A 25,725-nucleotide genomic window follows, 5' to 3' on the forward strand; every position below is an offset into this window, starting at 1 on the left:
CCGGGGCAGCCCGTATCTCACGCGTCGCCTGCAGTCCTGCAGGCCTGCGCTCTCGTGCCCTTTGTTGAGGAGAAGAAACACACCCAACGTGCCCAAGGGCACACGTTTAAGGAGAACACGTGTGATCAGCCCGGGGGTCTAACTTCGACAGTACCACGCTGCTGCCCTGCTCATAATTACAAAGACCCGAATAAAAACGAGACGCCATTTTTTCAGTCTCACAGCCTGACGAACTTTGCGGTTTGTCAATACCGAGTGTTGACAAGATGTGAGGAAATGCTGTTAAAGAGATTGTGCTTTGTGTAACCTTTCTGGAGGGGTGATTTGACAATATCGGTGGCTTAAGGGCTTTGATTCAGCAATTTCACTACCAGGAAATTATCCAACGATTATTTTTGTACCAATGTCCAGTGATTTATCTACAAAGATGTTTATTGCAGCAGTTTGCAGGAAAAACCAGGAAACTAATTGCCCATTAGTAGAGGAACTTCAGTAAATTATGGTATATTAATACAATACGATATCAGTCTTTAAAAAGAATAGATATGTATGTGCTGATACAGAAAATCTCCAGAATGTGTTGAGTTTTAAAATTTGCAGAATTAGATATATTTGGTGTTTACATATCTATAGCTAGCTACCTATCAAGAGCGAATGATCCAATCTGTGTAAAAATACGTGCGTGTGTATAGAAAATTCCTGGAGAGAGAGCAAGAATTCTTAATGATGGTGGATCAGGCTGGGAGGAAAGTTTCTGAGTTTCTTTGCTTTCCGTTTTTAGTTTTCCTGTACTATACGGTTTGAATATTTTTCAGTGAATATGTTATCCCTTAATACTTAATTACAAATTACAGTTGAGAAGCACTGTGGGGTTAGGGAAAGCTACAGGAGTTAAAACAGAAAGGGAGGAAGAAAAGTAAAACACTTTTTTCTCTTTGTTTCCATGAAGGCACAAAGTGCTTTGAGCCGTGCCTGGCGTGAAGTAAGCTCTATATGAATGTTAAGTATTGTTTTATTGGTTTTCCTCCTACCTGTCTCACTACTTCCCCTCAGGCTCTTTGGCAGGCTCCTCCCCTTCTAACCGACCTCTAATTTTGAAATTCTTCAAATTTTGGCCAGTGGGGAGGACCTTATCTGTTCTTGTGGCTTTAAATAACATCTGTGTATTGACAGCTTCCTAATTGAAATCCAAGCCCTGACCTAAAGTACTTCAGACTCATTTGTCTACCTGCTGACTTGACATCTCTCTCTTTTTTAAAGTAGGCTCTACACCCAATGTGGAGCCCAATGTGGTGCACCCCCGACATCTCTCTTTGAATGCATATTTTAAATTTAACATTTCCCAAAAACCCTCTTGATCCCACTCCTTCCCCAAACTTCTTCCTGTTTTCTCCATATCAATAAATGGCACCACTGCCAATCCCAAGAGGCCAGCCTTAATTTATCCCCCTCCTTCCTCTCCCATGTCTGAACCAAAGTAAATTTTGTTACTGTTGTTTTAAAGATTTTATTTATTCATCTGACAGAACAAGAGAGCACAAGTAGGGGAGTGGCAGGCAGAGGGAGAGGGAGAAGCAGGCTCCCCACCAAGCAGGAAGCCCGATGTGGGGCTCGATCCCAGGATGCTGGAATCATGACCTGAGCCGAAGGCAGACGCTCAACCATTTGAGCCACCCAGGCACCCGCAAATTTTGTTATTTTTAGTCTCAAATACATCTTGAATCTGTCTACTTCTCTCCAGTTGTAATGCTTCCTCCCTAGCCCAGGATACCATGATCCTTCTCGGGCCTACTACAGTAGTCTTCAATGTCTCTGTTCCATTTTTGCTCATTACAAATCTCTTCACAGTTACCAAAGAGACTTAAAAATATATGTATATAAATCAGATCATGCCACACCCCTGCTGTATCCATTAAGTGCTTCCAGCACAAATAACAGAAACCCCAGCTAATAGAAACTTAAACCATAAGGAAAATTATTTTCTATTTAGTAAAAAGGGTGAAGATCAGTGTTCTCAGGATTGGTTTAGCAGTTGGTTGATGTCATCAAGGACTCAAGTTCTTTCTATCCTTTCCACCCTCCTAAGTCTGTTGACTTTCATCTTCAGGCTTGTCATGGTTGCAGGATGGCTGCCATAGCTCTGGACGTTGCATCCAAAACAGGACAACAGCCAAACAGGAAGAGAAGAGGCAAAAAGCTTTATTTACTTGTGGCTCTACTATCAGAAATAAAAATGTTTCTCAGAAGCTTCCAGTGACTTCCCCTTATATCTCACTGTTCAGAATTGGCTTAAATAAATTATGATTCAGTCCCTAAAGTGAGACGCATTGCCACCCAAGCAAAACTGGAGCTCCGTTAGCAAGGAAGAAGAGCTTATGGCTATTAGGTAAGCAATCACATTGTCTGCTCTAACTTTGAGTTCCTATGCTATCTAATGCCAGCCAACTCTTCAGTGTCATCTCTTAACCTCCTCTGTCCCCTGCCCAGGTCTCTCTTAGTATGCTCACTGGCCTCCTTCCGTTTCTCAAACATATCAATTCCCTCCCTGACTCTTCACATTTTGTTGCTCCCTTCACCGGATATCTTTTCTCTAGTACTTTAAAAGTCCTGCTATCGGTCATGCTTTTCTTTTTAGATCTTAGATCAAATGTCATCCTCTTAGAGAGGCTTATCTGTCCACTGGGTCTAAATTAGGTTCTTATGCCCTCTCCAACCTATAAACTTCTCTCTCACCCCCAACACCCAGATTCCTTCCTAGTATTTGTCATATGGTTATTATCTCATGTTCACTTATTATCTTCCCCACCCAGGATGTAAAGCCCACAAAGGCATAGACTGTTTCTTGTTCACCGTTGTACCTCCATTGTCTAGAATAGTACCTAGCACACGGTAGGTATTCAATAAATACGTGTTGAATGGATGAATAAAGAATGAATGAATGAATGGAAACAAGGATAAAAGGAAAGGTGTGGGATTAAATAAAGACAGAAGAGATGGACTCTCCCCCCCAACATGGGTCGTATTCTCACCAAAACCGTGAAGAAGGTGGCCTGAGTCATCACTGAGAAGTACTACACACACCTGGGCAATGACTTCCACACCAACAAGCATGTGTGCGAGGAGATTGCCATCATCCCCAGCAAAAAGCTCCGAAGCAAGATCACAGGCTCTGTCACACACCTGATGAAGCAGATTCAGAGGGGCCCAGGGAGTGTAATCTCCACCAAGCTGCCGGAGGAGAGAGAAAGGAGGGATAATTACGTGCCCGAGATCTCAGCCCTGGATCAGGAGATCCTGACACTAAGGAAATGTTGAAACTCTTGGACTTTGGCAGTCTGTCCAAACTGTAGGTCACTCAGCCTGCACTTGGGATGAATTTCAAAACACCACGTGGAGCCGTTTGAATATTTCTGCTGTGCTGTAATATCTTCAATAAACCTTGGACAACAACCTTAAAAAAAAAAAGGGTGAAAAAGGAATGCAAAGAGATATATTTTTGTAGGAGAATAAAGGGTGGATATAATGACATCATCTTAGCCATTGCTGACTTTGGGGCCTAAATCCTTCGCTTGAGTTCAGTGGATACTTTTTACAAGTCTTGGAACTAAATCAGACTCTTCTATTTTCTTACATTGGATCATAAATATAATTCCTAGGAAACTGCTTTGGGTCATAATTAGCCTACTGCTCCCATGGACATAGAATTAGTCAGCTGACACTCAAAGGAGCAAATTAGTTTTCCTGAGCAGAAATTACTTTAAAATGAAAGGATATGGACTATGTAGTCCAGAACGCCCAAGGGCAGTCCTTATGGAAGGGTTTGTGTGGTATTAAGTAAGATTGAGCCTCCAAAAGCCAGTGAATCAAGGTAGAAGCCAAAGAGTAACATATGAGTCTGACTCATAAGCTCTAATAAAGTTTGTGAAATAGATCCCATGTGTGAGTCCAGATCCCAAATGACTTCAAGATTGTTAAAAGCTGTTCAACTGCAATTTAATTCCTTCCTTGGATGCTTTCCTGATACTTGGGGAAAATTCTGAAGAAGTATGTGCACTTAAAAGAAATACTCAGATTGACAGCTCCTGTTTTGGATATTCATGCAGAGGGCACTATTCTTATAATACAGTGCTTCTTTTTTCCTTAAGTTGGTTTCCCTCTGAATCACTTGGAAAGTATTATGTATCTCAATAATTTTCTTAATCTGCATTTGAGGTAAATAAATCCACCATGTTTTCTCTTTAAGTGTCTATAAGAATTCTACTGAAGGGCATTTCATAGTGATACCACTAAGAGTCCTCTTGATGGGCTATTTTAGGACAGAAGGAGGTTCACATAAGGCCATGATTGTTTTTCTTATTTAAGTATATGTTAAATATTTTTAAGTTGTTATTATGAATATGTTTATACATGAAAGTATAGAATTATAATAAACACCATATATCCATCACCCAGATCAACAGTTATGAAGATTTTGCTGCATTTGCCTTATCCATTCTTTTTATTCATTTGTTGTAGCATTTGAAAACAAAATCTTAGACATCAGATCATTTTACTACTACATATTTTAATATGTAAACATATATCTAAACACTGTTGATATTTGCCTTGCATAAACACAAGGACATTATCAACATTATCATACCTATCAAAATTAATTGCTTGGTATTATCTAATGCCCATATCACAATCAAATTTCCCCAATACTCTCAAATATTCTCTTTAAGTTGGTTTGTTTGAATCAAGGTCCTGTCCCAATGATGGCTACATATTACATATTACATTTGATTGTTAGATTTCTGAAGTATTGTTTAATATAGAGCATTTTCCCTGACCCTTTCCCTTTTTTTTTTTTTCCCCTTAACGTCATTGACTTGTTGCAGACTAAGTGGTCAGTTGTTCTACAGAATGTCGCACATTCCAGTACATCTGTTTGCTTCCTTGTGGTGTCACCGACATGTTTCTCCATCCTCCATATTTCCTTTAAGTGAAGTTAGCTCTAGAGCAACACTGTTTGATAGAAGTTTCTATGACGATGGAAATATTCTACTTGCCCTACCCATTACTGTAGCCACTAGCCACATGTGGCTATTCAACACTTTAAATGTGACTGGTGTGAATGAGGAACTGAATTTTTTATTTTATTTACTTTTAGTTAATTTAAATTTAAGTAGCTATATGCAGCTATCTTATTAGTGCAGCTCAAGCGGCTTGATTAGATTCAACCTTACCTTTTTGGCATAAGTGTTTCTTAGGTCCTTTTTGTGAATCACATAGGGAGACAGGATGCCACCTTTAGTGATGTTAAGATTAATCAGTGGGTTCATTAACTTTTTAAAAAATATAAACTTCATCTTTATGCAGTTTATGAGAATCAAGGAAAGAGTCCAGCATTGTTCATTGAGCTTTTTTATACCTTCATAGTAAAAGTTAGAAAGGCAAACTTTTCTGGATATCAAACTGTGGGAAAACTAAACTGTTAACATTTCAGAGAAAGATTTTGGAGAAGGCAGATATAAAACAATTATTTCTTGGGTCTCAAGGCTAGACCTGTGCTTTTTAAAAAAAAAATTATTTGAGAGAGAGAGTGATTGAAGGGCAGAGTAGAGGAAAAGGGACAAGCAGACTGCATGCCCAGTGTGGAGCCCAACAGAGGCCTCCATGTGGGGCTTGATCCCATGACCCCCAGATCACAATCTGAGCTGAAACTGAGCTGGGCAACTCACCCAGGCGCCTCTGGGTCTGTGCTTTAAAAAAAAAAAAAAAAATCAGGGCGCCTGGGTGGCTCAGTCAGTTGGGCATCTGCCTTCAGCTCAGGTCATGATCCCAGGGTCCTGGGATGGAGCCCCACTTTGGGCTCCTCCTCAGTGGGTAGTCTGCTTCTCCCTCTGCGCCTCCCCTTGCTCCTGCTCATTCGCTCTCTTTCTCAAATAAATAAATAAAAATCTTTAAGAAAAATCAGTGATCTGAAAATGCATCATTGCTGGAATAATCCAGATTGTTTCCTGTACTTGGATCTTTTTTTTTTTTTTTCTTTTCAGGCATCTCACAAATGCTAATGAACAGCTCACTTCGGAAACTCAATCTGCTGGTGTTGTTCACATTTGCTAATGAATAATTCACTGTCTCAAAAGATTGTAGGCCTAAAAATGAGTCTGAGTCCAGACATAAACTCATGGCCCAGAACGGGACCTTGAGGTCTTTTTCACTTACTATTGAATACAGCTTCCCTTGGAGAGACAATTTGCTCTAGTAAGTGGGCATGAAAGTGCTGCAGAGAATAGCTCCTCTTTCCTTACCTTCTGCTTTGTCAGATCACCCAGGAAGCCCTTCTTTGTACTGTAGAAAGGAACTGATGTCAGGATAGAGGGCAGGACAGTGGTTCTAAAACTTGGTTAGACTAACTCTATCTCTTCCAGACTCAGGTGAAAACGACAGCCTCTCTTCCCAGAAAAATGCCCATATACACATGCAGGAAACGTTGCCTATTATTTCAGGGGCTTTAGGACCCCTGAGATGGCCAGGGGTCATGGGATAAGACACACTGCACTGGGAGCAGAAGAGCAACCACACTTGCAAGGGTATTTTCAAGGCGTGCAGTATATAGGATGCTGACCCCAAAAGCTCAAGAATCCCTAGTTACCCAGATTTAGCCTTTTTATTGTTTTATGTTTTCTACTTGTTTTGATTTGTTTTCCTATTTGGACTCGATAATGCAAATACGTGGCAAAAATATTCGAAAAGTACCTAAGGATATTCAGTGAAAAGGAAGTTTCTTCTCTCTCTCTACTCTAGGGCCCCTCCTCTGAAGAATCCACTATTAGCAGTTTCTAGTGTATCCTCTCAGGAATATTCTAAGCATGTATGCCCATATCGTATCCCCTGTCTCTTCCAAACGGCAGCATACTTCACACATTTTTTTGTTCCAGGCTTTTTGCCCCCATTAGTCCTATATTTTAGAGAGTATTTGTTGCTATGATGTACAGCTCTGCTTTATTCATTTTCCATGCTGCCTAGTGTTCCATCTTTTTTTTTTTTTTTAAGATTTTATTTATTTATTTGACAGAGACAGCAAGAGAGGGGACACAAACAGGGGGAATGGGAGAGGGAGAAGCAGGCTTCCTGCTGAGCAGGGAGCCCGATGCGGGACTCGATCCCAGTACCCTGGGATCATGACCTGAGCTGAAGGCAGACGCTTAACGACTGAGCCACCCAGACGCCCCGCATAGTGTTCCATCTTAAGGCTTAAGCATAATTGATTGAATCTGCCCCTACTTAATGAACATTTAGGTGGTTTCCAGTATCTTTTTTAATTTTTTAAAAAATATTATTTATTTATTTTTTAAAGTAAACTCTACACCCAGTGTGGGGCTTGAACTTACAACCCCGAGAACAAGAGTTGCATGTTCCAGTGACTGGGCCAGCCAGGTGTCCCCAGTATCTTTTTTTTTTTAGATTTATTTATTAATTTGGGGGGGGGAGGGACAGAGGGAAAAGGAGAGACAGTCTGAAGCAAACTCCGTGCTAAGCAGGGAGCCCGATGCGGGGCTCAATCTCAGGACCCTGAGATCACAACCTGAGCTGAAACCAAGAGATGGTCACTTTACCCACTATACCACCCAGGCACCCACACCCCCCTGCCCCAGTATCTTTTTTAACTACAAATAATGCTGCAGCATGTATTTTTGTGTATGTGTGAAAGTATATTCATACACATCCATTCCTAGCAGTGGAACTGCTGAGTCAAATGAAAAATTTTGATAGACATTAACAAGTTGCTCTCTAGAGAGGTTACATGTGGTAGGCAGAATAAGAGCCCCCCAGGGCGCCTGGGTGGCTCAGTTGGTTGAGCGACTGCCTTCGGCTCAGGTCATGATCCTGGAGTCTCTGGATCGAGTCCCGCATCGGGCTCCCTGCTCGGCGGGGAGTCTGCTCCTCCCTCTCCCACTCCCCATTTGTGTTCCCTCTCTCGCTGTGTCTTTCTCTGTCAAATAAATAAATAAAATCTTTAAAAAAAAAAAGAATAAGAGCCCCCCAAAGCTATCCATGTCCTAATTCCTGGAACCTTTGAATATGTTATCTTCTGTGGCAAAGAGGAATTGACATTATAGATGGAATTAAAGTTGCTAATCAGCTGACCTTAAGATAGGGAAATGATCCTGGGTTATCTGGATGGGCCAGTTGTAATCACAAAGATCCCTAAAGAGAGAACCAAAGACATGGCAGTGTGATAAGGACTTGGCTCAAATTTGCTGGCTTTGAAGTTGGAGGAAGGGAGCTAGGAGCCAAGGAATGCAGGTGACCCCAGAAGTTGGAAAAACAAAGAAAGGAACAAGGCAAGGAATGCAGCCCTGCTTCTAGCTTTGCTTTTAGCCCAGCGAGATCTGTGTTGGATTTCTGACCCACAAAACGAAAAATAATAAATGATAAATTTGTCTTGTTTTTATCCATTAGAGCCTTCTCTCTTTTTATTTTTATTTTTTTATTTTTTATTTTAAAGATTTTATTTATTTGAGAGAGAGAGAGCATGAGAGGGGACGAGGATCAGAGGGAGAAACAGACTCCCTGCTGAGCCTGGAGCCCAATGTGGGACTTGATCCTGGGACTCCAGGTCATGACCTGAGCTGAAGGCAGTTGCTTAACCAACTAAGCCACCCAGGTGCCCCCTTTCTCTCTTTTTAAATAGTTTCCTTCTTCATATGAGCACTCCTTTCTACATTATTTGAGGAATGTTTACAATTTCGTGTCTTATCATTCATGTTTTTGGTTAAATGGAAAATTTGCAACCGTAATTATCTGACTGTTACACTTTTGTTCTTTGCTAATTAACTCTTTGGAAAATTCCCATGTGGGATTGGGCCTTTTTTTTTTTTTTTTTTTTTTTTTGGCAGTGCCTAGGATGTGAGCAGGAAGTGCCGAGGTGTCATTTCTGCAGGGCTGATATCACTGCTGACCAGCCTGCACTGCAGAAACGCTATGGGAATAGAAGTTGGTCAGTGGGATTTGTTTTCTGCCACCAAGATGGCCGCCTCAATGATTCACTACTTTGCAAGACAGGCCAGAGGCATTGTGTATGCAGAAACGTTTACATCTCCATGGTAGCTCAAGTGACCATGGTGAGTGAAATTAACAGAACGTAAATACTCTTCATCAACTCATTTAATACCTCCAGGGCAGACTAGCAGTAGTAGCTGTACCCGGTCTTTTCTCATTCTGCATGTTTAGTCTGCCCTGAAATGGTGTTGGTTCCTAAACTCAGGAGCTTCCCTGGGTGAAATCTGAAACTGGCTCCTAGATCTAGAGGACAGTGAGAGATTGAAGAAAGAGGCAGGCCACTCAAGATTAGTAGGTGAAAGTTTGTTTTTTTTTTAAGATTTTATTTGTTTATTTGACAGAGAGATAGCGAGAACAGGAACACCAAGCAGGGGGAGTGGGAGAGGGAGAGGCAGGCTTCCCGCCGAGCAGGGAGCCCGATACGGGGCTCGATCCCAGGACCCTGGGATCATGACCTGAACCGAAGGCAGATGCTTAACGACTGAGCCACCCAGGTGCCCCAGTAGGTGACAGTTTTAATAAGCAAGGGAAATTACACAGGAGGCTTGTCTTAGGCAGCCACAAGATGAGTAGAGCTCTGCACCCACCCACCAGAAACCTAGAAGTTTATTTGGAGGACTTAACTGGGTTCAGTCACATATACCATCCAGATGGTCTCAACAGCATTTTGCTGTCTCAAGGCCTGTGTTCTTCAAACGACTCCTGTTGTGAGAATGGTGGGTAGAATGTACACTCAAGGACAGTGGAGGGGGGTGAGGAGCTTCCAATTGCCCTGGTCCACCTTGTGGGTCAACCCATGGTCATTGTCTTCTTGATGACCTCCTCCAACATGAGGGAGCCCCCTAACCCCCATACGTTGAACCCTACAGACTGGCTTGACCATCTCTGTATTTAACATCTCTTCAAAGATATTTATTGAGCATCTGCTATGCTAGGTATTTAGAATATGAACTCTTAGCCATGCAGAACTAACAGTTTATGAAGACAAATAATCAACAATCACAGGAACAAGTGTGAAAATGCTATTGTGGCAGTTGCTACAAAGAAGAGACACAGGATTTGTAGTCAGGAGATTCTTCCTTGTCAGGGAGAGCAGAAGAAAGGCCTGGGTGAAATATGTAGATCTGTGTACATATGTTTGTATGCCACCATAGGTAAAGGGCATAGAGTAAGTAAAGGACCTAGAAACATTGCATAGCCAGGTAGAGGAGGATGAACAGAGACAAAGAACGGCCAGAGAGTTGAAGGGAAACCAGAAAAGGGCTTGTATCCAACCTGAGGAGCCAAGCAAGGAGAGTGCAGTTAAGACTAGTAAGAGCACAGGATGGGACGGTGTGTCTGTATGATTCAACAGGATTTCTATGCCGCAGGGGCCGTGAGGTGGTAGGGCACACCTGGATTCAAGTGTGGTCCTGTTCCCCTTTAGCTGTGTGGCCTTGGGGAAAAGGCTGTCTGGCCTCAGATCTTGCATCTGTAAAATAGAGATGATACCTTCCTCGAAGAGTTATTGTGGAGATGAATTAGCATATGCAAGGGGTCTAGCACTTTGCAGCTTCTCAATAAAGATTGGTTCCTCCCTTTCATTATGTCTCTGTCCACTCATTTATTCATCTGTTTTAGCTGTTACTCCTTGATGACTTAGCATTGGTTTTGGTGACTTACCTGTGAGGGTCAACACCGGTCCTGTTCCCGTAATCCCTGCACTCGCCTGGGTACCAGCAAGCTGTTGTGAGCCAACAAATCAGTTCTCTGGATATGGGAGGGAGCCAAGCATACACCTATGTGCCTCTTGGTATGCAGACAGACAGAGCAACAGGGATTGTGTGAGGACATAATATACCCTCCTTCATCATACTGAGCTTTTCCATTCCAGGGAAAGGAACTCCAATTACCAAAGTGAATGCCTAATTCTTGTCTCAGGACATGTTTGTGCACTTGCACTCCTGAAAATGCAGAAACCTCCAATAGTTTAGTAATAAATGACTCATCACAATTTCAGATTTCTTTCCAGAGACAGCATTGACCCTCCCAGATTTTTCAGATTGGCTAGAAGCAGCCACTCCCTCCTCCTTTCCTTCATTTTGGTCTATCAAATTCAGTGAATGGACAAAAATGCAGTTTCCCCTACTGGTTAAGAGCTTTTCCTCTGCCTGCCACCTCCGATGGTTTTTAGTGTGGCCCTGCCTTTGGCAACCACTGTTAACTATTAACCACTGGGAGATAACGTAATTCCCTGCTTGCCTTAGGTTAACTAAACGTCAGAAAAGAGAGACGGACAAATATTTCCATTGCCAAATAGAAATACAAGGATAAGTCTGAGATTGAAACGGCTTGTTTCTTATTATTGACGGGGGCCATGTTTTCCAAACCAAACACGAGGACATAACATTTCACAAGCAGGAGAGTACTTTCAGGGACAGGCTACTCTATTAATTGGAATTGTTAAAGAAATTCCAGGGCTCAGCGGTCACATAGCTACTAAACATGGGAAGCACTTAAATGATACCGGAGCTAATGATCATATTCCCCTTTAGACATTTTAACATAGTGACGGGGGCCATAAAGAGAGGTGACGGGGAGGGAAACTGGAGCTCTTCCAGCATCCGGCGACCCAGCCACCAGCGCGGCACCGGGTCCTGCCGCGGCCCGCGCACAGCCCGGGAAGCCCGCTTCGGCACTGCGCGTGCGCCGAGCCTCGCTCGCGTTCCAGGTGGAAGGTGGCGCGTTCGAGCGTTCATGGCAACGCCACGCTTCCGCCTTCTGGAAGCCTTGGCTCCAGCTCCGGCGCTGTGAGACCCGTCCGGGTGGTGGGGACCTGGGCTGAGTCCGGGGTGGGGACGGATGGGGGGACGAGGGGGCTGGGGGCAGGGGAAGCTGCTGGGAACGTTTGCCCCAGGGAGTGAGCTACGCTAAGAAAAATCGGTCCAAGGCTCAGCACAAAAGGATCTTTTCATTCCAGTCCTTTCGCCCACGCAGGGAACGATGCCTCTGGAAGTGGTGGTAGAACTACAGATCCGGGCGGTAAGAGAAGTCGGGGAACCTCCACTCCTCGCTCCAAATCAGACTCTTTCCCCAGGGCTCCTAAATGGTCGCGATCTCGTACACCACCTCCTCCCCGCCTCACCGCACACACATCATCATTATCTTTTGGGGCAGATCGTACCTCTGTGTCCCTAAGAGCTCTACATTGGTCTTCCCTGATTTCTTAACCTTTAATTCAGCCCAACCTCTTTCAACATTTTTGCCCCCTAAAGGACTTGTTTGTTAGCTTTATCCTAAAATTGTCTGTTATTTTAGAATAATCCTGCATTAAGTCCAAGAAGAATTTTATTTTATTTTTCCCCAGGATAAAGATTTGTGAAATAATAATAAAACAAACAAACAAGCAAACAAACAAACAACCCTCCTTTAAATAACAAGGGAAGAATTCAATTTCAGAAAGCCCAATCACTTCCTGATAACTTGCCACCTCTGTGAACCAATGGAATATGTATTTTTTAAAGATTTTATTTATTTGTCAGAGAGAGCGAGAAAGCACAAGCAGGGGGAGCGGCCGTCAAAGGGAGAAGCAGGCTCCCTACTGAGCAAGGAGCCCCACCTGGGGCTCCATCCCAGGACCCTGGGATCATGACCTGAGCCAAAGGCAGGCACTTAACTGACTGAACCACCCAGGCATCCCCTAATTGAATATTTTCTAAGTATTTCCCCTAGAGATGGCTCTGGCTTGCTAATTCCAAAAGGGGTCAATCAGTCAACACTTCTGTTTTATAATTATCCACTGAATCTGGCCTAAATGAGGTGCTGTGGCAGAGTGACTTCATTGTTCCTGTTTGGGATCAGTCACTACCCCGAATTCAGCTTCTGTGTTCCAATCCTTCCATCCGTAGTTGGTGACAGACTGTCATGCGGCTTTACCTCCCAGCTATAGGGGCTTCTCTGCTGGTCGTGATTACAAGCACATTGTCGGTAAGTTATGGCCACGGAAAATCTGGTGAGCCTCCATACAGTGACAAGTGCTGTGGTTTCATGATACATGCAGTTCTGAAAGACAAAAATGTCCTGGATTTCTCCCATTTCGCTGAGAGCAAATAGGACTAGACTCTATCAAATTGTGCTACATCGAGTGCTGCCGACCCTCAAAATTTTGCAGTAGGGGGAAGGAATTCTTGAGAAGCTGAGTGATAAAGCAGTCTTCCATCAAGGCAAAAATGGAACAAGTTTTCATCTCACTTCATTCAACATTATTGGTTAATTTTATTTTCAGTTTTAAAAGGCATTCCTCAGTGTACAATTAATTTACAGTAAAATCATTTTCTACTCTAAAGTGTTTCAGAGACATCAGTTGAATTGATCTGTGCTTTAAAAGCCTGCAAACTCAGGTCCCCAATGACTAAGACAGGGAATTCCAGAAGTAAAACCAGGAACCAGAAGATAAAACTGTGAGCTCCCAATATTCAGACTTGTGAACACCGCAAAAGGAAATATCATTGCTTTCAAAAAGATCTGGCCTGAATATTGCCAGATTAAAACAAAAGATCTAAGATTAAACAATAAAGCAAATCACTTAGAGCTTTACAGTTTGGCTGATTCAGCAAGAGAAGAGGTAGTCTTGTGTTCAGGATGTTGTGGGAATACAAGTGATTTTATTTTCCTTTGAGGAGTTCCTCCGGGTGCCTCTCACACTCAGAAAGCTCACACTTCTACCCAATCAGAGCCCACTTGTCACACCATTCTCCAGATTCCAGTGTGCCCCTCTATGTGACAGATGAAAGGCCATAATCCTCTTTCTATAAATGTCAAAATAATCCGTCATTATCTGAAAACACCAGTGCCAGAGATAATTCAAAAGTTCTTATTTTTCAGGTAGAACAGCATTTAAAGCACATCCCCTTCTTGGTCTTCCCTGCTCAAAGAATAATGAGCAGAGTCCATCCTGCATTTGGTGGTCTTTGGTCTTGTGATTTGGGGAGGCACTGTGGATAAACTGCTTTAAATGTGAAGGTCAACGTAAAGGGAAATTTAGGAGTTAGTTATGCCTTGTGCCTGCTATAGCAGTGGGCTCCCCTGATGAATTTCAAGTTAAATACTGTTACCTAAAGTGTGCTGTATACGGGGAAATGGAATTCCATATGAAAAACTTTAATATACAGGGTCGTCCTTGTGATACATATAAGAAAGTTTATGGCCTTGCACTGCCAAGAACCAAGTTATTTTCCTATTACCTAAGTAGAGGAGCGTTATTCTTTATTCAGTAGAGATGACGGGCAGCAGAGCCCCATCTCCCACCGTCCTGGCCCACTGACATAGTATGTGGTAAGCCCACCCCCAGCCTCTTAGTTCCTGACATCCTCAGCTTTTCTGTCCTCTGTCATGCCATGCTATTTGTCATCAACAGAATTAAGCATTCGGTCATAGTCCCATCCTTCCATTTCCGTGGGCACTGTAGATATGCCCACCTTTAAGTGTTTCTTCTTCAAGTAAGTTCTTGGCTTGTTCTCTAAATGCAAAAAGATAATATTAGAGAGTAATGGGAAATAAATATCTATTTAAATAGAGTTTTTGAGGAGGTAGAGGGAAAGGAAAGCAAGATATGTACTATAATCTCTCTTCTCACTACCCAATCCACAAAGATGGAAGAGACAATATACTAAGAAAGCTTATCAAGAAAATCAGGATTAAGAAGACACTGTGGCAACAGATTTTCAGGGAATAAATGAGAAAAACCTGTCCTAGACTTTTAAAATACTGTTTAAAATCTACCTCAGGAAAAGAACTAGGATTAGTAGGTGGCTCATCTGCATGTATATTGACAGAATCATAGTTGTTGTTGTTTTTTTTTCAAAGTTCACTTTACAAATGATATGTTGACTTACAGGATTACTACAAAACCCCAAATTTACTTTTGTCAACTTTTTAAAAACAGCAGGATTATAATCACCCCAGCTTGTTTTCTTTGCAGTTGTCCTGGAGATATAAAGTTGTTGAATAAATATATAATAGAGGGCTTTTTTTTTTTTTTTGCTTTCTGTAATATGGCTGTGGTCATAATGGCCAGCATGTTCTCCAGAGTAGCAACCCATCAAGACGGAATGACACCTGAAATCCCAAAAGAAGCCTGAAATGTCCTTAGAGGGACAAGCAGGATTGCTGCTGGTTTACGCCGGCTTCGTCGCATGTGGAAACCTTCAGATCTCCTGGTGCCATACATGAATGAAATGGTGTCATTGTTGGTTCCACAGTACGAAGAGGACCGGGGCATTGTGCGGCGAAAGCCAGCAATAGTCCACGATGCTGTACTGCGTGTAGCCCAGAAAAAAGCCAAAAGCCACGTCAGTGACATTGTGCCGCCCCAGCATGACCCTGGAGAAGCCCACGATGAAGGCCCATAGGACCACAAGCACCCTCAGCGGAATGGCCAGCACCAAGTGGTTCAGGATGAACCGCGACACCAGGGCGGCCCTGGTGGCATGGCCCGAGGGGAAGGAGTACTTGTCCACTGAGAGGGTGACAAACATGTCCATCTGGTTGTGAGCCGGGCGGCGCCTGCGCACCAGCCCCTTGATCAGGGCCACCAGCAGCAGGTCCAAGAGCAGGGCGAAGACCAGGTTCATGAGCACCTCGCGCCCCGCCCAGCTGTCGCTCCTGGACAGGCAATAGAGGGTCCCCAGGAGCCAGGGGATGCCGTGTCCCGAGATCTCCAGCAGCTTCATAAGGGGCCGCATGCTACCCCAGGACGAGCTCTCTCCGGCGCACACCCCCAGCTTCTTGGACAGCCACAGGTCGATGGCCAGCAGGGAGCGCAGGGCGATGCCCAGGAAGGACGGGTTCAGGTCCATGCGGTCTTCCTCCGGCAGCGGGGCGGGGGCTGCCTGCGAGGGGCCCGCCCCGGCCAGGGGGAAGGAGCCGCGGCGGTGCACCGGGCTCTCGGACGCGCGCAGCCGGGCGCAGGTGGGGTCCGCGCCGGGCCCGCGGCTGCCGAGCAGGGACTGGAACTCGAACCTGCCGCCGCCGCCGTGGGCCGGGCTGCCGGGGCTGCTGGTGCTCGAGGCGGAGGCGGCCAGCGGGCGTCCGTCCGCGTTCCTCCGGGGGCTCGGCATCGCGGCGGGGGGCCCGGACCCCAGGAGCCGACCGGCCTAGCGAGAGGCTCGCCGCCCTGCAGCCTCTTCCGCTTCCGCACTGCCATCCCGGAGGGGCGGGGAGAGGAGCCGGCGAGAGGACGATTGTGACACCTGGCGGAGACGTGGGAGGAAACTGGAATTTGCACTTGAGGAAGGCGAGGACAGGGGGAGATGGAGGTGTGGGAGGTCCAGGTGAAGGGGTGCGGGGGTGGGAGTTCAGGAAAAACAGAGCTCCGTTTAAAAAACGACACCAAACAAACCCTCTTCTCTATTTTTTCTTTGTTTTTAAGATTTCTTGTCCAGGGGTGTTCCTTCCTGACAAGCAAGATGTGTACCTTGGGGTGTACCTCCTAAATCAATACCTGGAGACCGACTGCTTTCCCTCTGTGTTCCCTATTATGATTCAGCAGAGCATGAGGTTTGAAAAGGTGATCTCGACTTTCTCATTGCCAAATACAGAAGTTTAAATGTTGTTGTCTGGAGATCATCTAATGGGTCTTATAAAGTTATTTTGTACATTTTCTTAAAAGAAAAAAATGACTTGAAGGCACCTCAGAGCAGTACAGAACCAGAGTTGGAGGACTTGCTTTTGCATTGGAGGTCTGAGCCAAGTTCTGTCAACCTAGCGCTAAATGCCCTGGTGGATGCTTTCTATTCTTGGAATTCCCATGGCATTTTCTAACTGGAGCAGAGAGAGCATTTTCTGAATGTTCTTGGAGGTGTCAGAGCTGCATTACATCTATGACAGGGATTATCAGTAAATTAGTGGACCTTAGAAACAAACTTTTGTAGAAAAGTTTTTGTAGAAAAATAATGAAAAAAACTATATTCAAATTAGTAAGATTCCTGTATCTGAAATCCTGTAACAAAACAAGCCTCTTCAGATTTATTGAATTTTCTTGGGTCGTCCCTGGTTTATTTAGCTACAGTGATAAAGGCTAGGTTCTATTCCAATGAATATGAACATGATATTAATAGAACATTACAACCTTCTTCCCAGTTTAATTTAGAATATTAGTTTCATTATTATGAATCATGCACAGTTCTTTGAAGTTTTCGTTTTGGAATTTGGAGGCGGAATCAGTTTTAACCTTGATAAGTCTAATGATTTTCCCCCAAACAATATCGCTGAGCTGCTCTTTGGAGGAGGGGATGAGTATGGGAAGGCTAGATAAGGTAGAGCCCATCATTTTTAAAGGTCTGGATGGTGTTGCCCAGAAAATGACCTGTTTCCAACTGAGACTGGGAGAGGAGATGAGGATTGATTTTCTAAAAGGCTAGGGCTGTATGTAATGTTTTTGGAAATCACAGCAGAAATTTAAATAGAGTCTACCAAACTGGTTGGATAAGAGAGGAGAGGAATAAATGGGTATTACCTTGGGACATATAGTCAGAATCCAGAGGAACCCATTTCTACTATTTAGATACTGGTGGTGGTAGGAAGTGGGTGGTGAAAATCCAGTCTATTTTTCCCCCTAGGAATATCCTTATTGGTTTATCAGGTTTCCTTCTATAGAAGACTTTAAAAAGACTTCCCTTTTAAGAGAAGCACAAGGATACAAAAATCACAGAAGCACAGAATGATAATTCCGTAAATGACCTTGGAGGTCATCTAGTCCAACATCCTTGACTTGTAGAAAAGGGGGGATCAACTTTGGAGACATTAGACTCCAGATACCACTACTGCTCTGTTGCAAAGCTGTGCATTTGAAGATTGCTAGTCAAACATGTATCATGGAGCATTTTTCCTTTTATAAAATGCAGTTATTTAAAAATTTTGAAATATTGCCCTTGTGTGTGAGCTGTTCGGGTTCCTATTCCAACTTTCTCCCACCCGGCTCCATCCAATTTTCTTGTATTTGTTCCATTCTCTAGCTGCAAATACTTGCAGCAAGTATCAAAGACATTTTCTCCTCCTTGGACCTGCTGTGTAACTCAGAATTGAATGTTCTAAAACATTTGGATAAATAAGAAATTGCTCATCAAGAATGTGTGACACATTGTGTTTGAGCAGTTACTCCCCAGGATCACAGTTGAGAAAATCCGTAGACATGGATGAAGTGAAGGGATGCAAGTTGAAATAATTCAGGGGAAAAAAACCCCTCACCTGCATTTGCTTGATAAATCTAAGTCAGTAAGACAAAAATAGATTACAGGGGATAGCCTCCACTTTTGTACTTAAAGGTGAGCTGGCTTTGGATCGAGAGCAGATGTTAACCATGCTTAAATTTAAACACTATTTAAATCAGAACTTAAATGCCTGAATCAAACTCTGATGAAAACTTTCATTTCTTAGCGGCTTCCAGAGTTCAGGGAGAAGGGCGTGTTCCGCTTTTAATCTCAGTCCTGGGGCGCCTGGGTGGCTCAGTCGTTACGCGTCTGCCTTCTGCTCAGGTCATGATCCCAGGGTTCTGGGATCAAGCCCCGCATCGGGCTCCCTGCTCGGCAGGAAGCCTGCTTCTCCCTCTCCCACTCCCCTTGCTTGTGTTCCCTCTCTCGCTGTGTCTCTCTATCAAATAAATGAACAAAATCTTAAAAAAAAAAAAAAAAAAGTCTCAGTCCTCTCCCAGACCCTTCAGCTCAAGGACAAAATAAGCAGATTTGGCATTGGCTGGACAGATATCCCATTTGTCTTGTGCTTCACGATATACTTTAAACTTATGAGGCTCTCCCTCGCTCTGGTTGTTTTGGGTTCTGTAGGAGTATGGGTTATAGTGCCTAGTTTTCTTTTGTGTTACACATAGATAGAATTTTTACTTACGTTCCTTTTTAGCACAACCAATTGCTAAGGTCATTTATTCAGTTAACATCATTTAGTGAGTGTCTGTGGTATGCAGAATGTATTTCTAGGTACCCAAGCAAGACTCTGAGGTTTGATGCCAGATGTGCTCTTCGCAGCAAACTGTAGGGCTAGGTCAAGTTGATGACATTTGGAGCATGTGGTAGATTCAGCTAACTCAGATTTTCCTTGTACTTGGTACTGTGTTCTCATTCTACAGTCATTCGTTGAACTTTTAACCACATACCTGTTAAAGATACTCCTGTTGAATTTTAAAATATTATATGGCTGGAATTGGCATGTGTTAATTATTTGGAAGAATATAATCTACATTTTCTATAAGCGTATATTAATAAATGTTTGAAAATTTATTTTCACCTTTTTTTTCCCTGCAGGTATTTGAAAATGCCATAGATCCTGGCGCTGTAGCAGACATTTTAGAAAGTAGGTACTCTCAAAACAAAACAAAACAACTGCTGTGTATGTAATTGTGTGTACAGATATAAAATTCTACTATATTCTATGTTGTAATATTTCCATGTTTGATCCATATTTATATTCAGGAGAGGCTATGTCAAATTTGAATCATGTTTTTCATTCTCTTGCAGACTCTTTTCTGGATAGAGATGGGACTTACTGGATGGTACACTTCTGTTTGTTCATTAATTTATTTACAATTAAATGGTTTTTGTATCTTCACACAGTTGTGTAACCATCACCATATTAATTTTAAAACATTTTTATCACAGAATGAAGCCTTAAACCCATTCTTCCTTATCACTCCCAGCCCTAGGTAACTACTAACCAATCTTTCTGTCTCTGTAGATTTGCTTATTCTGCATATTTCATGTAAATGGAATTATACAATACGTGGTCCTTTGTGACTGGCTTCTTTCACTGAGCATAATGTTTTCAGGATTCATCTTTGCTACAGCATGTGTTAGTACTTCGTGTGCTTTTGTGGCCAAATAGTGTTCCATTGTATGGAGATACTACATTTTATTTATTCATTCATTGGTTGATGGATAGTTGGGTTGGTTTCACGTTTGGGCTGTGATGAATAATGTTGCTATGAATATTTGTGTACAAGTTTTTTTGTCGGCATATATTTTCATTTCTCTTGGGTATATACCTAGGAATAGAAGTGTGGGGTCATATGGTAATTCTTTTTAATCTTTGGAGAAACTTTACCAAAGCAGCTGAATTATTTCACATTGCACCAGCAATATGTGAGGGTTCCATTTCTCCACATCCTGGCCAACACTTGTTATTACCTGTCCTTTTGATTGCTAACCATCCTTGTGGGTATGAAGTGAAATCTCATTGTGGTTTGATGATGTTGAGCATTTTTTCATGTGTTTATTGACTGTATATCTTTTTTGGAGAAATGTGTATTCAGAGCTTTTGCTTATATTTTAGTTGGGTTATTTGGTTTTTCATTATTGAGTTGTAATATATAATGGACTTGTAATGTATGGAGTTCTTTGTATATTGTAGAGACAAGTCCCATATCAGATGTATGATAGATAAATGTTTTCTTCCATTCTTTGGATTATCTTTTCATTTTCTTGATGGTGTTCTTTGAAACACAAAAATTTTAAATTTTGATGAATTCAATTTTATCTGTTTTTCTTTTGTTATTTGCACTTTTGATGTCATAACTAAGAAAGTATTACCTAATTCAAGTCACAAAGATTTATGTCTGTTTTCTTCTAAGCATTTTATAGTTTTAACTTTTACATTTAAGTCTATGACGCATATTACGTTGATTTTTGTAAATAGCATGAAGTAGGGGTCCAACTTGCATCTGGATATCCAGTCATCCTGGTACCATTTGTTGATAAGAGTATTTTACCCCCATTGAATAGTATTGGCATGTTTGTTCAAAGTCAACTGAGTGTAAAAATGAAGGTTTTTTTTTTTTTTAAAGATTTTATTTATTTATTTGACAGAGAGAGAGAGACAGCAAGAGAGGGAACACAAGCAAGGGGAGTGGGAGAGAGAGAAGCAGGCTCTCCTCTGAGCAGGGAGCCCGATGCGGGGCTCGATCCTAGGACTCTGGGATCATGACCTGAGCCGAAGGCAGACACTTAACAACTGAGCCACCCAGGCACCCCAGGGCTTTTTTTTTTTTGACTCTCTATTCTGTTGATCCATATATCTATCATTATGCCAATTCCACACAATTTTGATTACTGTAGCTTTGTAAGTAAATTTTGAAGTCAGGAAATGTGAGTCCCCTACCTTAGTTCTTTTCAAGGCAGTTTTTGCTATTTGGATTTCCTTTCCTTTCCATATGAATTTTAGCATGTCAGTTCCGCAAAGAAGCCAGCTAGGATGTTGAAAGGCATTGCACTGAATCTGTGGATCCACTTAGGGAATATTTCCATCTGAACAATATTAAGTCTTCCAATCCATGAACATGGGATGTGGTGAGAATTAATTGAATGTAAGGAATTTGGAGCCTGAGACAAATGAAGTGCTAAACATTACCATTGGAGTGATGGTTGGCAAAGATATATTCTTTTTTCCTACTTAGAAAACCTAAAATTACAAACTGTCTTAGCTGTTAAGTTTCTTGGCATTTAAAATTCTGTCCTCATACGCACATATCTTTTTCATAAGTCTACAAAGGGACAATTTTACCTTTTTTTCATATATTTCCAGCTTCTTTGAGACATAATTGATGTATAACATTGTGTAAATTTAAGGTATACAATATGTGGTTTCGATACACTTATATATTGTGAAATGATAACCACCACAGCATTAGCTAAGAAACTCATCACATCACATAATACCATTTCTTTTTTGTTGTGAGAACATTTAAGACCTACTCTCTTAGCAGCTTTCAAATATATCATACAGTATTAGTAACTATAAGTGTCTATAATTGTCACCATTATTGCCTATTTTAAAATGTTTTCACTTCTCATATTTTGTGGGAATTATCTTTATTGATTTTTAATTGTTATACCATTTATGTTTAAATTAAGATTTGAATTTTATTCTTGTCCTTATAGATTTTGTACATGGGCTCACTATTTGTAAATACATTTTGGACTCAGGAAGTATAAAAAATGTGATATTTTATGTCTCATTTATATAGTCAGAGAGCATAGTGTTGTTTTTTTTTTTTAAGATTTTATTTATTTATTTGACAGAGAGAGACACCGCGAGAGAGGGAACACAAGCAGGGGGAGCAGGAGAGGGAGAAGAAGGCTTCCTGCTGAGCAGGGAGCCAGATGCGGGGCTTGATCCCAGGACCCTGGGATCATGACCTGAACCGAAGGCAGACGCTTAACGACTGAGCCACCCAGGCGCCCCAGAGAGCATACTGTTTTAAGCAAGATAAACTTATATAGGTTAATTGACAACAGTTGTATTGTGAATTTTTAAAAATGATAAGTCGTTTATTATGTCAGTGACTTACGAATATGTTAAAAAATTTTTTTTTAAAGATTTCATTTATTTATTTGACAGAGAGAGACATAGCGAGAGCAGGAACACAAGCCGGGGGAGTGGGAGAGGGAGAAGCAGGCTTCCCGCAGAGCAGGGAGCCCGATGTGGGACTCGATCCCAGGACCCTGGGATCATGACCCGAGCCGAAGGCAGACGCTTAACGACTGAGCCACCCAGGTGCCCTAAAAATTTTTTTTAAAGATTTTATTTGTCAGAGAGAGAGAGCACAAGCAGGGGGAGCAGCAGAGGGAGAGGGAGAAGCAGGCTCCCCGCTGAGCAGGGACCCTGATGTGGAACTTGATCCCAGGACCCTGGGATCATGACCTGAGCCAAAGGCAGATGCTTAACTCACTGAGCCACGTCCCTTATGAATACACTTTTAAGAGAGAAAATATTGCATTCATTTCATCAACACTTTTCAGGGCATAAAATACCAATTACTCTCTTTCCATGCCTTTGAATTACTGGGTCTCAAAATACCTAAATCATTGTTGGTACGGCACCTATTATTATTATTATTATTAAAATAAATGGGATGTTATGGCAGTCTTAAACTTAGCAATTAATGAGCAACTCCAGCAATTTTCTTAAGTATTAAAATCTCATTTTTTCCCTTTTAGGCTTCCTAACCAGGTTTGAATTAATACAACTAGTACCTCCAGGTAATGTGCCAGTAAATGCATTTCTAAAATAGCTTATTTTGTTTGGAAAGGATTTTGGCATGACAGAGTGGGATTGGTATTTACAAGTTGTGCTTTCTAGAACACTCCCTTTTTTCCCCCACTGGTCTGTTGAATTCTGTCCATTCCTGGAAAAGTAACTTTATGGGTTTGGTGGCAGTAAGCATAAGCAGGCATTTGACTTTCTATTTTTTCATAACTTTATCTAATTATCGTCAAATAATAAAATCATGGCTCAGTTTCTTTCCAGTTGTTGCCTTTGACTTTGTTCTAATTTATGGGGCATGTGTGTGTGTGTAATACCCAAAACTGTATTCTGTGTTAGATGCTAGAACAGGGTTGGCAAACTATAGGCCCCAGGCCAAATCCAGTTTGTTTTGTATGACTCGTGAGCTAAATTTCTACGTTTTTAAAAGTTGAGATTCATATACTCTGTGTTTAATTCATATACTACAAATTTCACTGTTGTCAAGTGTACAATTCAGTTGCTTTAGTATCTTTACAGAGTTGTGCAACCGTCACCCCTATCTTATTCCAGAACATTTTTATTATCCCAAAAAGAAACGTGTAGTCATTAGGAGTCCCTCTTCATTCCCTCTTCCCATAGCCCTGGCCACAACTAATCTACTTTCTCTGTTGATTGGCCTATTCTGGACATTTAATGTCAATGGACTCAGACAATATGTGGCCTTTTGTGTCTGGCCCCTTTCACTTTGCATGTTTTCAAGGTGCATCCACGTTGTGGCATGTATCATTACTTCATTCCTTTTTAGGGCTGCATAATGTGCTTTTATGTGGATGTACCAAAGTTTGTTTATCTATTTGCTGGTTGAGGGACATTTGGGTTGTTTCCACTTTTTGCATATTATGAGTAACAGTGCTGTCAACATTCATGTATGAGTTGTTGTGTGGGTACATGTTTTCAGTTCTCTTGGGTGTATACCTAGGAGTAGAATTTTTGTGTCATATGGTACCTCCGTGTTTAACTTTTTTTTTTTTAAAGATTTTATTTATTTGAGAGAGAGAGAGTGCACACACACGTACATGCAAGCAGGGGCAGGGAGAGGGACAAGCAGACTCCATGCCGAGTGCAGAGCCTGACGCAGGGCTCGATCCCACGAACCCTGAGATCATGACCTGAGCCAAAATCAGGAGTCAAATGCTTCACCGACTGACCTACCCAGGCACCCCTCCATGTTTAACTTTTTAAGGAACTGCCAAACTGTCTTCAGTTCTTACATTTTTTTGAATGGTTGGAAAAAATTTTTTAAGTATTTCATGATGTGAAAATTGTATAAAATTCAGACTTCATTGTCCATAAAGTTTTATTGGAACACAACCATGCTCATTCGTTTAAATATTGTCTGTGGCTGCTTTTGTTTATGCTGGAGTTGAGTAGTTATGACCATGTGGTCTGCAAAGCCTAAAGTATTTACTGTCTTGCCCTTTACAGAAAAAGTGCTTGCTAGAATTGTGGGACTGTAGGAGGAAACTTTTCTGTGGTACCTTTGCTTCACATGTCTTTTTTTTCTTAAGGATTTATTTACTTGAGAGAACACAAGCATGGAGGAGGGGCAGAAGGAGAGGGAGAAGCAGACTCCCCGCTGAGCAGGGAGCCTGATGGGGGGCTCCATCCCAGGACCCTGGGATCATGACCTGAGCATAAGGCGGATGCTTAAACAACTGAGCCACCCAGGTGTCCCTACCTGGTGATTTGTGTGTGTGTGTGTGTGTGTGTGAGAGAGAGAGAGAGAGAGAGAGAGAATATTTAAGACTCAAACATTTCTAATTCTTTTTTGATCTTTGCTGTTACAGGTTTTTGCCTTTTTTCTTCCTTAAAATGAAAATAGCTTTACAGTTTTTATTTGCTGCAAAAAGCATCCCCAAATGATGAGAAAACCTTTATAATTTGGTGAACATGTTTCTTGATATATCTCTGCGGACAGAAAAACACCTAGATACAAAATTTTTACATAATAGTGTCACATACATTTTCTTCTCTTTTTGGCTTCCCCCGTGATAGATCACTGTTGGATTTTCATTTCTAAAAGCATAGATGTACGTCATTATTATTATTATTTTTAAAGATTCTCATTTATTTATTTGAGAGAGAGAGAATGAGAGAGAGCACATGAGAGGGGGGAGGGTCAGAGGGAGAAGCAGACTCCCCGCCGAGCAGGGAGCCCGATGCGGGACTCGATCCAGGGACTCCAGGATCATGACCCGAGCCGAAGGCAGTCGCCTAAACCAACTGAGCCACCCACGCACCCTGTACGTCATTATTTTTAATGGCAGTAAAGAATTTCATCAATTTACTTATGTGTTTTTATAAGTCCATGAAGAGTAGAGACATAACATTTGGGGTTTTGCTTTTTCACTGTACATTGTTATCTGTAGTTTGTCATTCTCAATAGCTATGTGTTTTTCTGTAGTATTATAATTATCCTTAAATTGATATTGTTAAACATTTAGGCTTTGTCTTTCACATATTTATAAAAATTATTTTTTTCTCTTGGTATATTTGTAAAGAATAGAATTACAGGAGTCCCCCCGTATCTGTGGTTCTGCTTCCTATGGTTTCAGTTACCCATGGCAACAACCATGGTCCAGAAGCAGATGATCCTCCTTCTGACAT

General features: G+C 42.0%; 2 protein-coding genes and 1 pseudogene across 8 annotated transcripts in view; 2 read left to right on the forward strand and 1 right to left on the reverse strand.

Moving 5' to 3' along the window:
• Window positions 1-2,137: 2,137 nt before the first annotated feature.
• LOC115937015 (small ribosomal subunit protein eS17 pseudogene) lies at window positions 2,138-3,450 on the forward strand (annotated as a pseudogene). The gene is made up of 2 exons (XR_004072361.2): window positions 2,138-2,386; window positions 2,811-3,450. The product of XR_004072361.2 is annotated as a small ribosomal subunit protein eS17 pseudogene (transcript).
• An 8,307-nt stretch (window positions 3,451-11,757) lies between these two features.
• The window catches only part of SPATA6L (spermatogenesis associated 6 like), a 74,540-nt gene continuing 60,572 nt past the window's right edge, over window positions 11,758-25,725 (forward strand). For 3 of the 6 annotated variants that reach the window (XR_014139913.1, XR_014139912.1, XM_081802762.1), the window contains exons 1-3: window positions 16,204-16,597; window positions 19,344-19,392; window positions 23,031-23,072. Coding sequence is in view for 3 of the 6 variants with exons in the window: in XM_081802762.1 (XP_081658888.1) it covers window positions 16,568-16,597; window positions 19,344-19,392; window positions 23,031-23,072 (121 nt within the window). In the remaining 3 variants the exon portion in view is untranslated. Of the gene's footprint in view, window positions 11,841-12,027; window positions 12,073-16,203; window positions 16,598-19,343; window positions 19,393-19,721; window positions 19,742-23,030; window positions 23,073-25,725 lie in introns of those variants that run through there. The other 3 variants (XM_081802761.1, XM_081802763.1, XM_081802764.1) reach the window with 3 other exon arrangements.
• PLPP6 (phospholipid phosphatase 6) lies at window positions 13,270-16,222 on the reverse strand. Its single transcript, XM_031018245.2, has one exon. The coding sequence runs from the start codon at window positions 16,146-16,148 to the stop codon at window positions 15,273-15,275; it is 876 nt and encodes a 291-aa protein (XP_030874105.2). The 5' UTR covers window positions 16,149-16,222; the 3' UTR covers window positions 13,270-15,272.

Source organism: Leptonychotes weddellii, chromosome 14 (genome assembly GCF_054177405.1).
Source record: "Leptonychotes weddellii isolate Sample4059 chromosome 14, ASM5417740v2, whole genome shotgun sequence".
NCBI lineage: Eukaryota > Metazoa > Chordata > Mammalia > Carnivora > Phocidae > Leptonychotes > Leptonychotes weddellii.

Bases quoted from the DNA above. Each gene is read 5' to 3' on its own strand.
- PLPP6 (XM_031018245.2), bottom strand. From the start codon at position 16,148: ATGCCGAGCCCCCGGAGGAACGCGGACGGACGCCCGCTGGCCGCCTCC.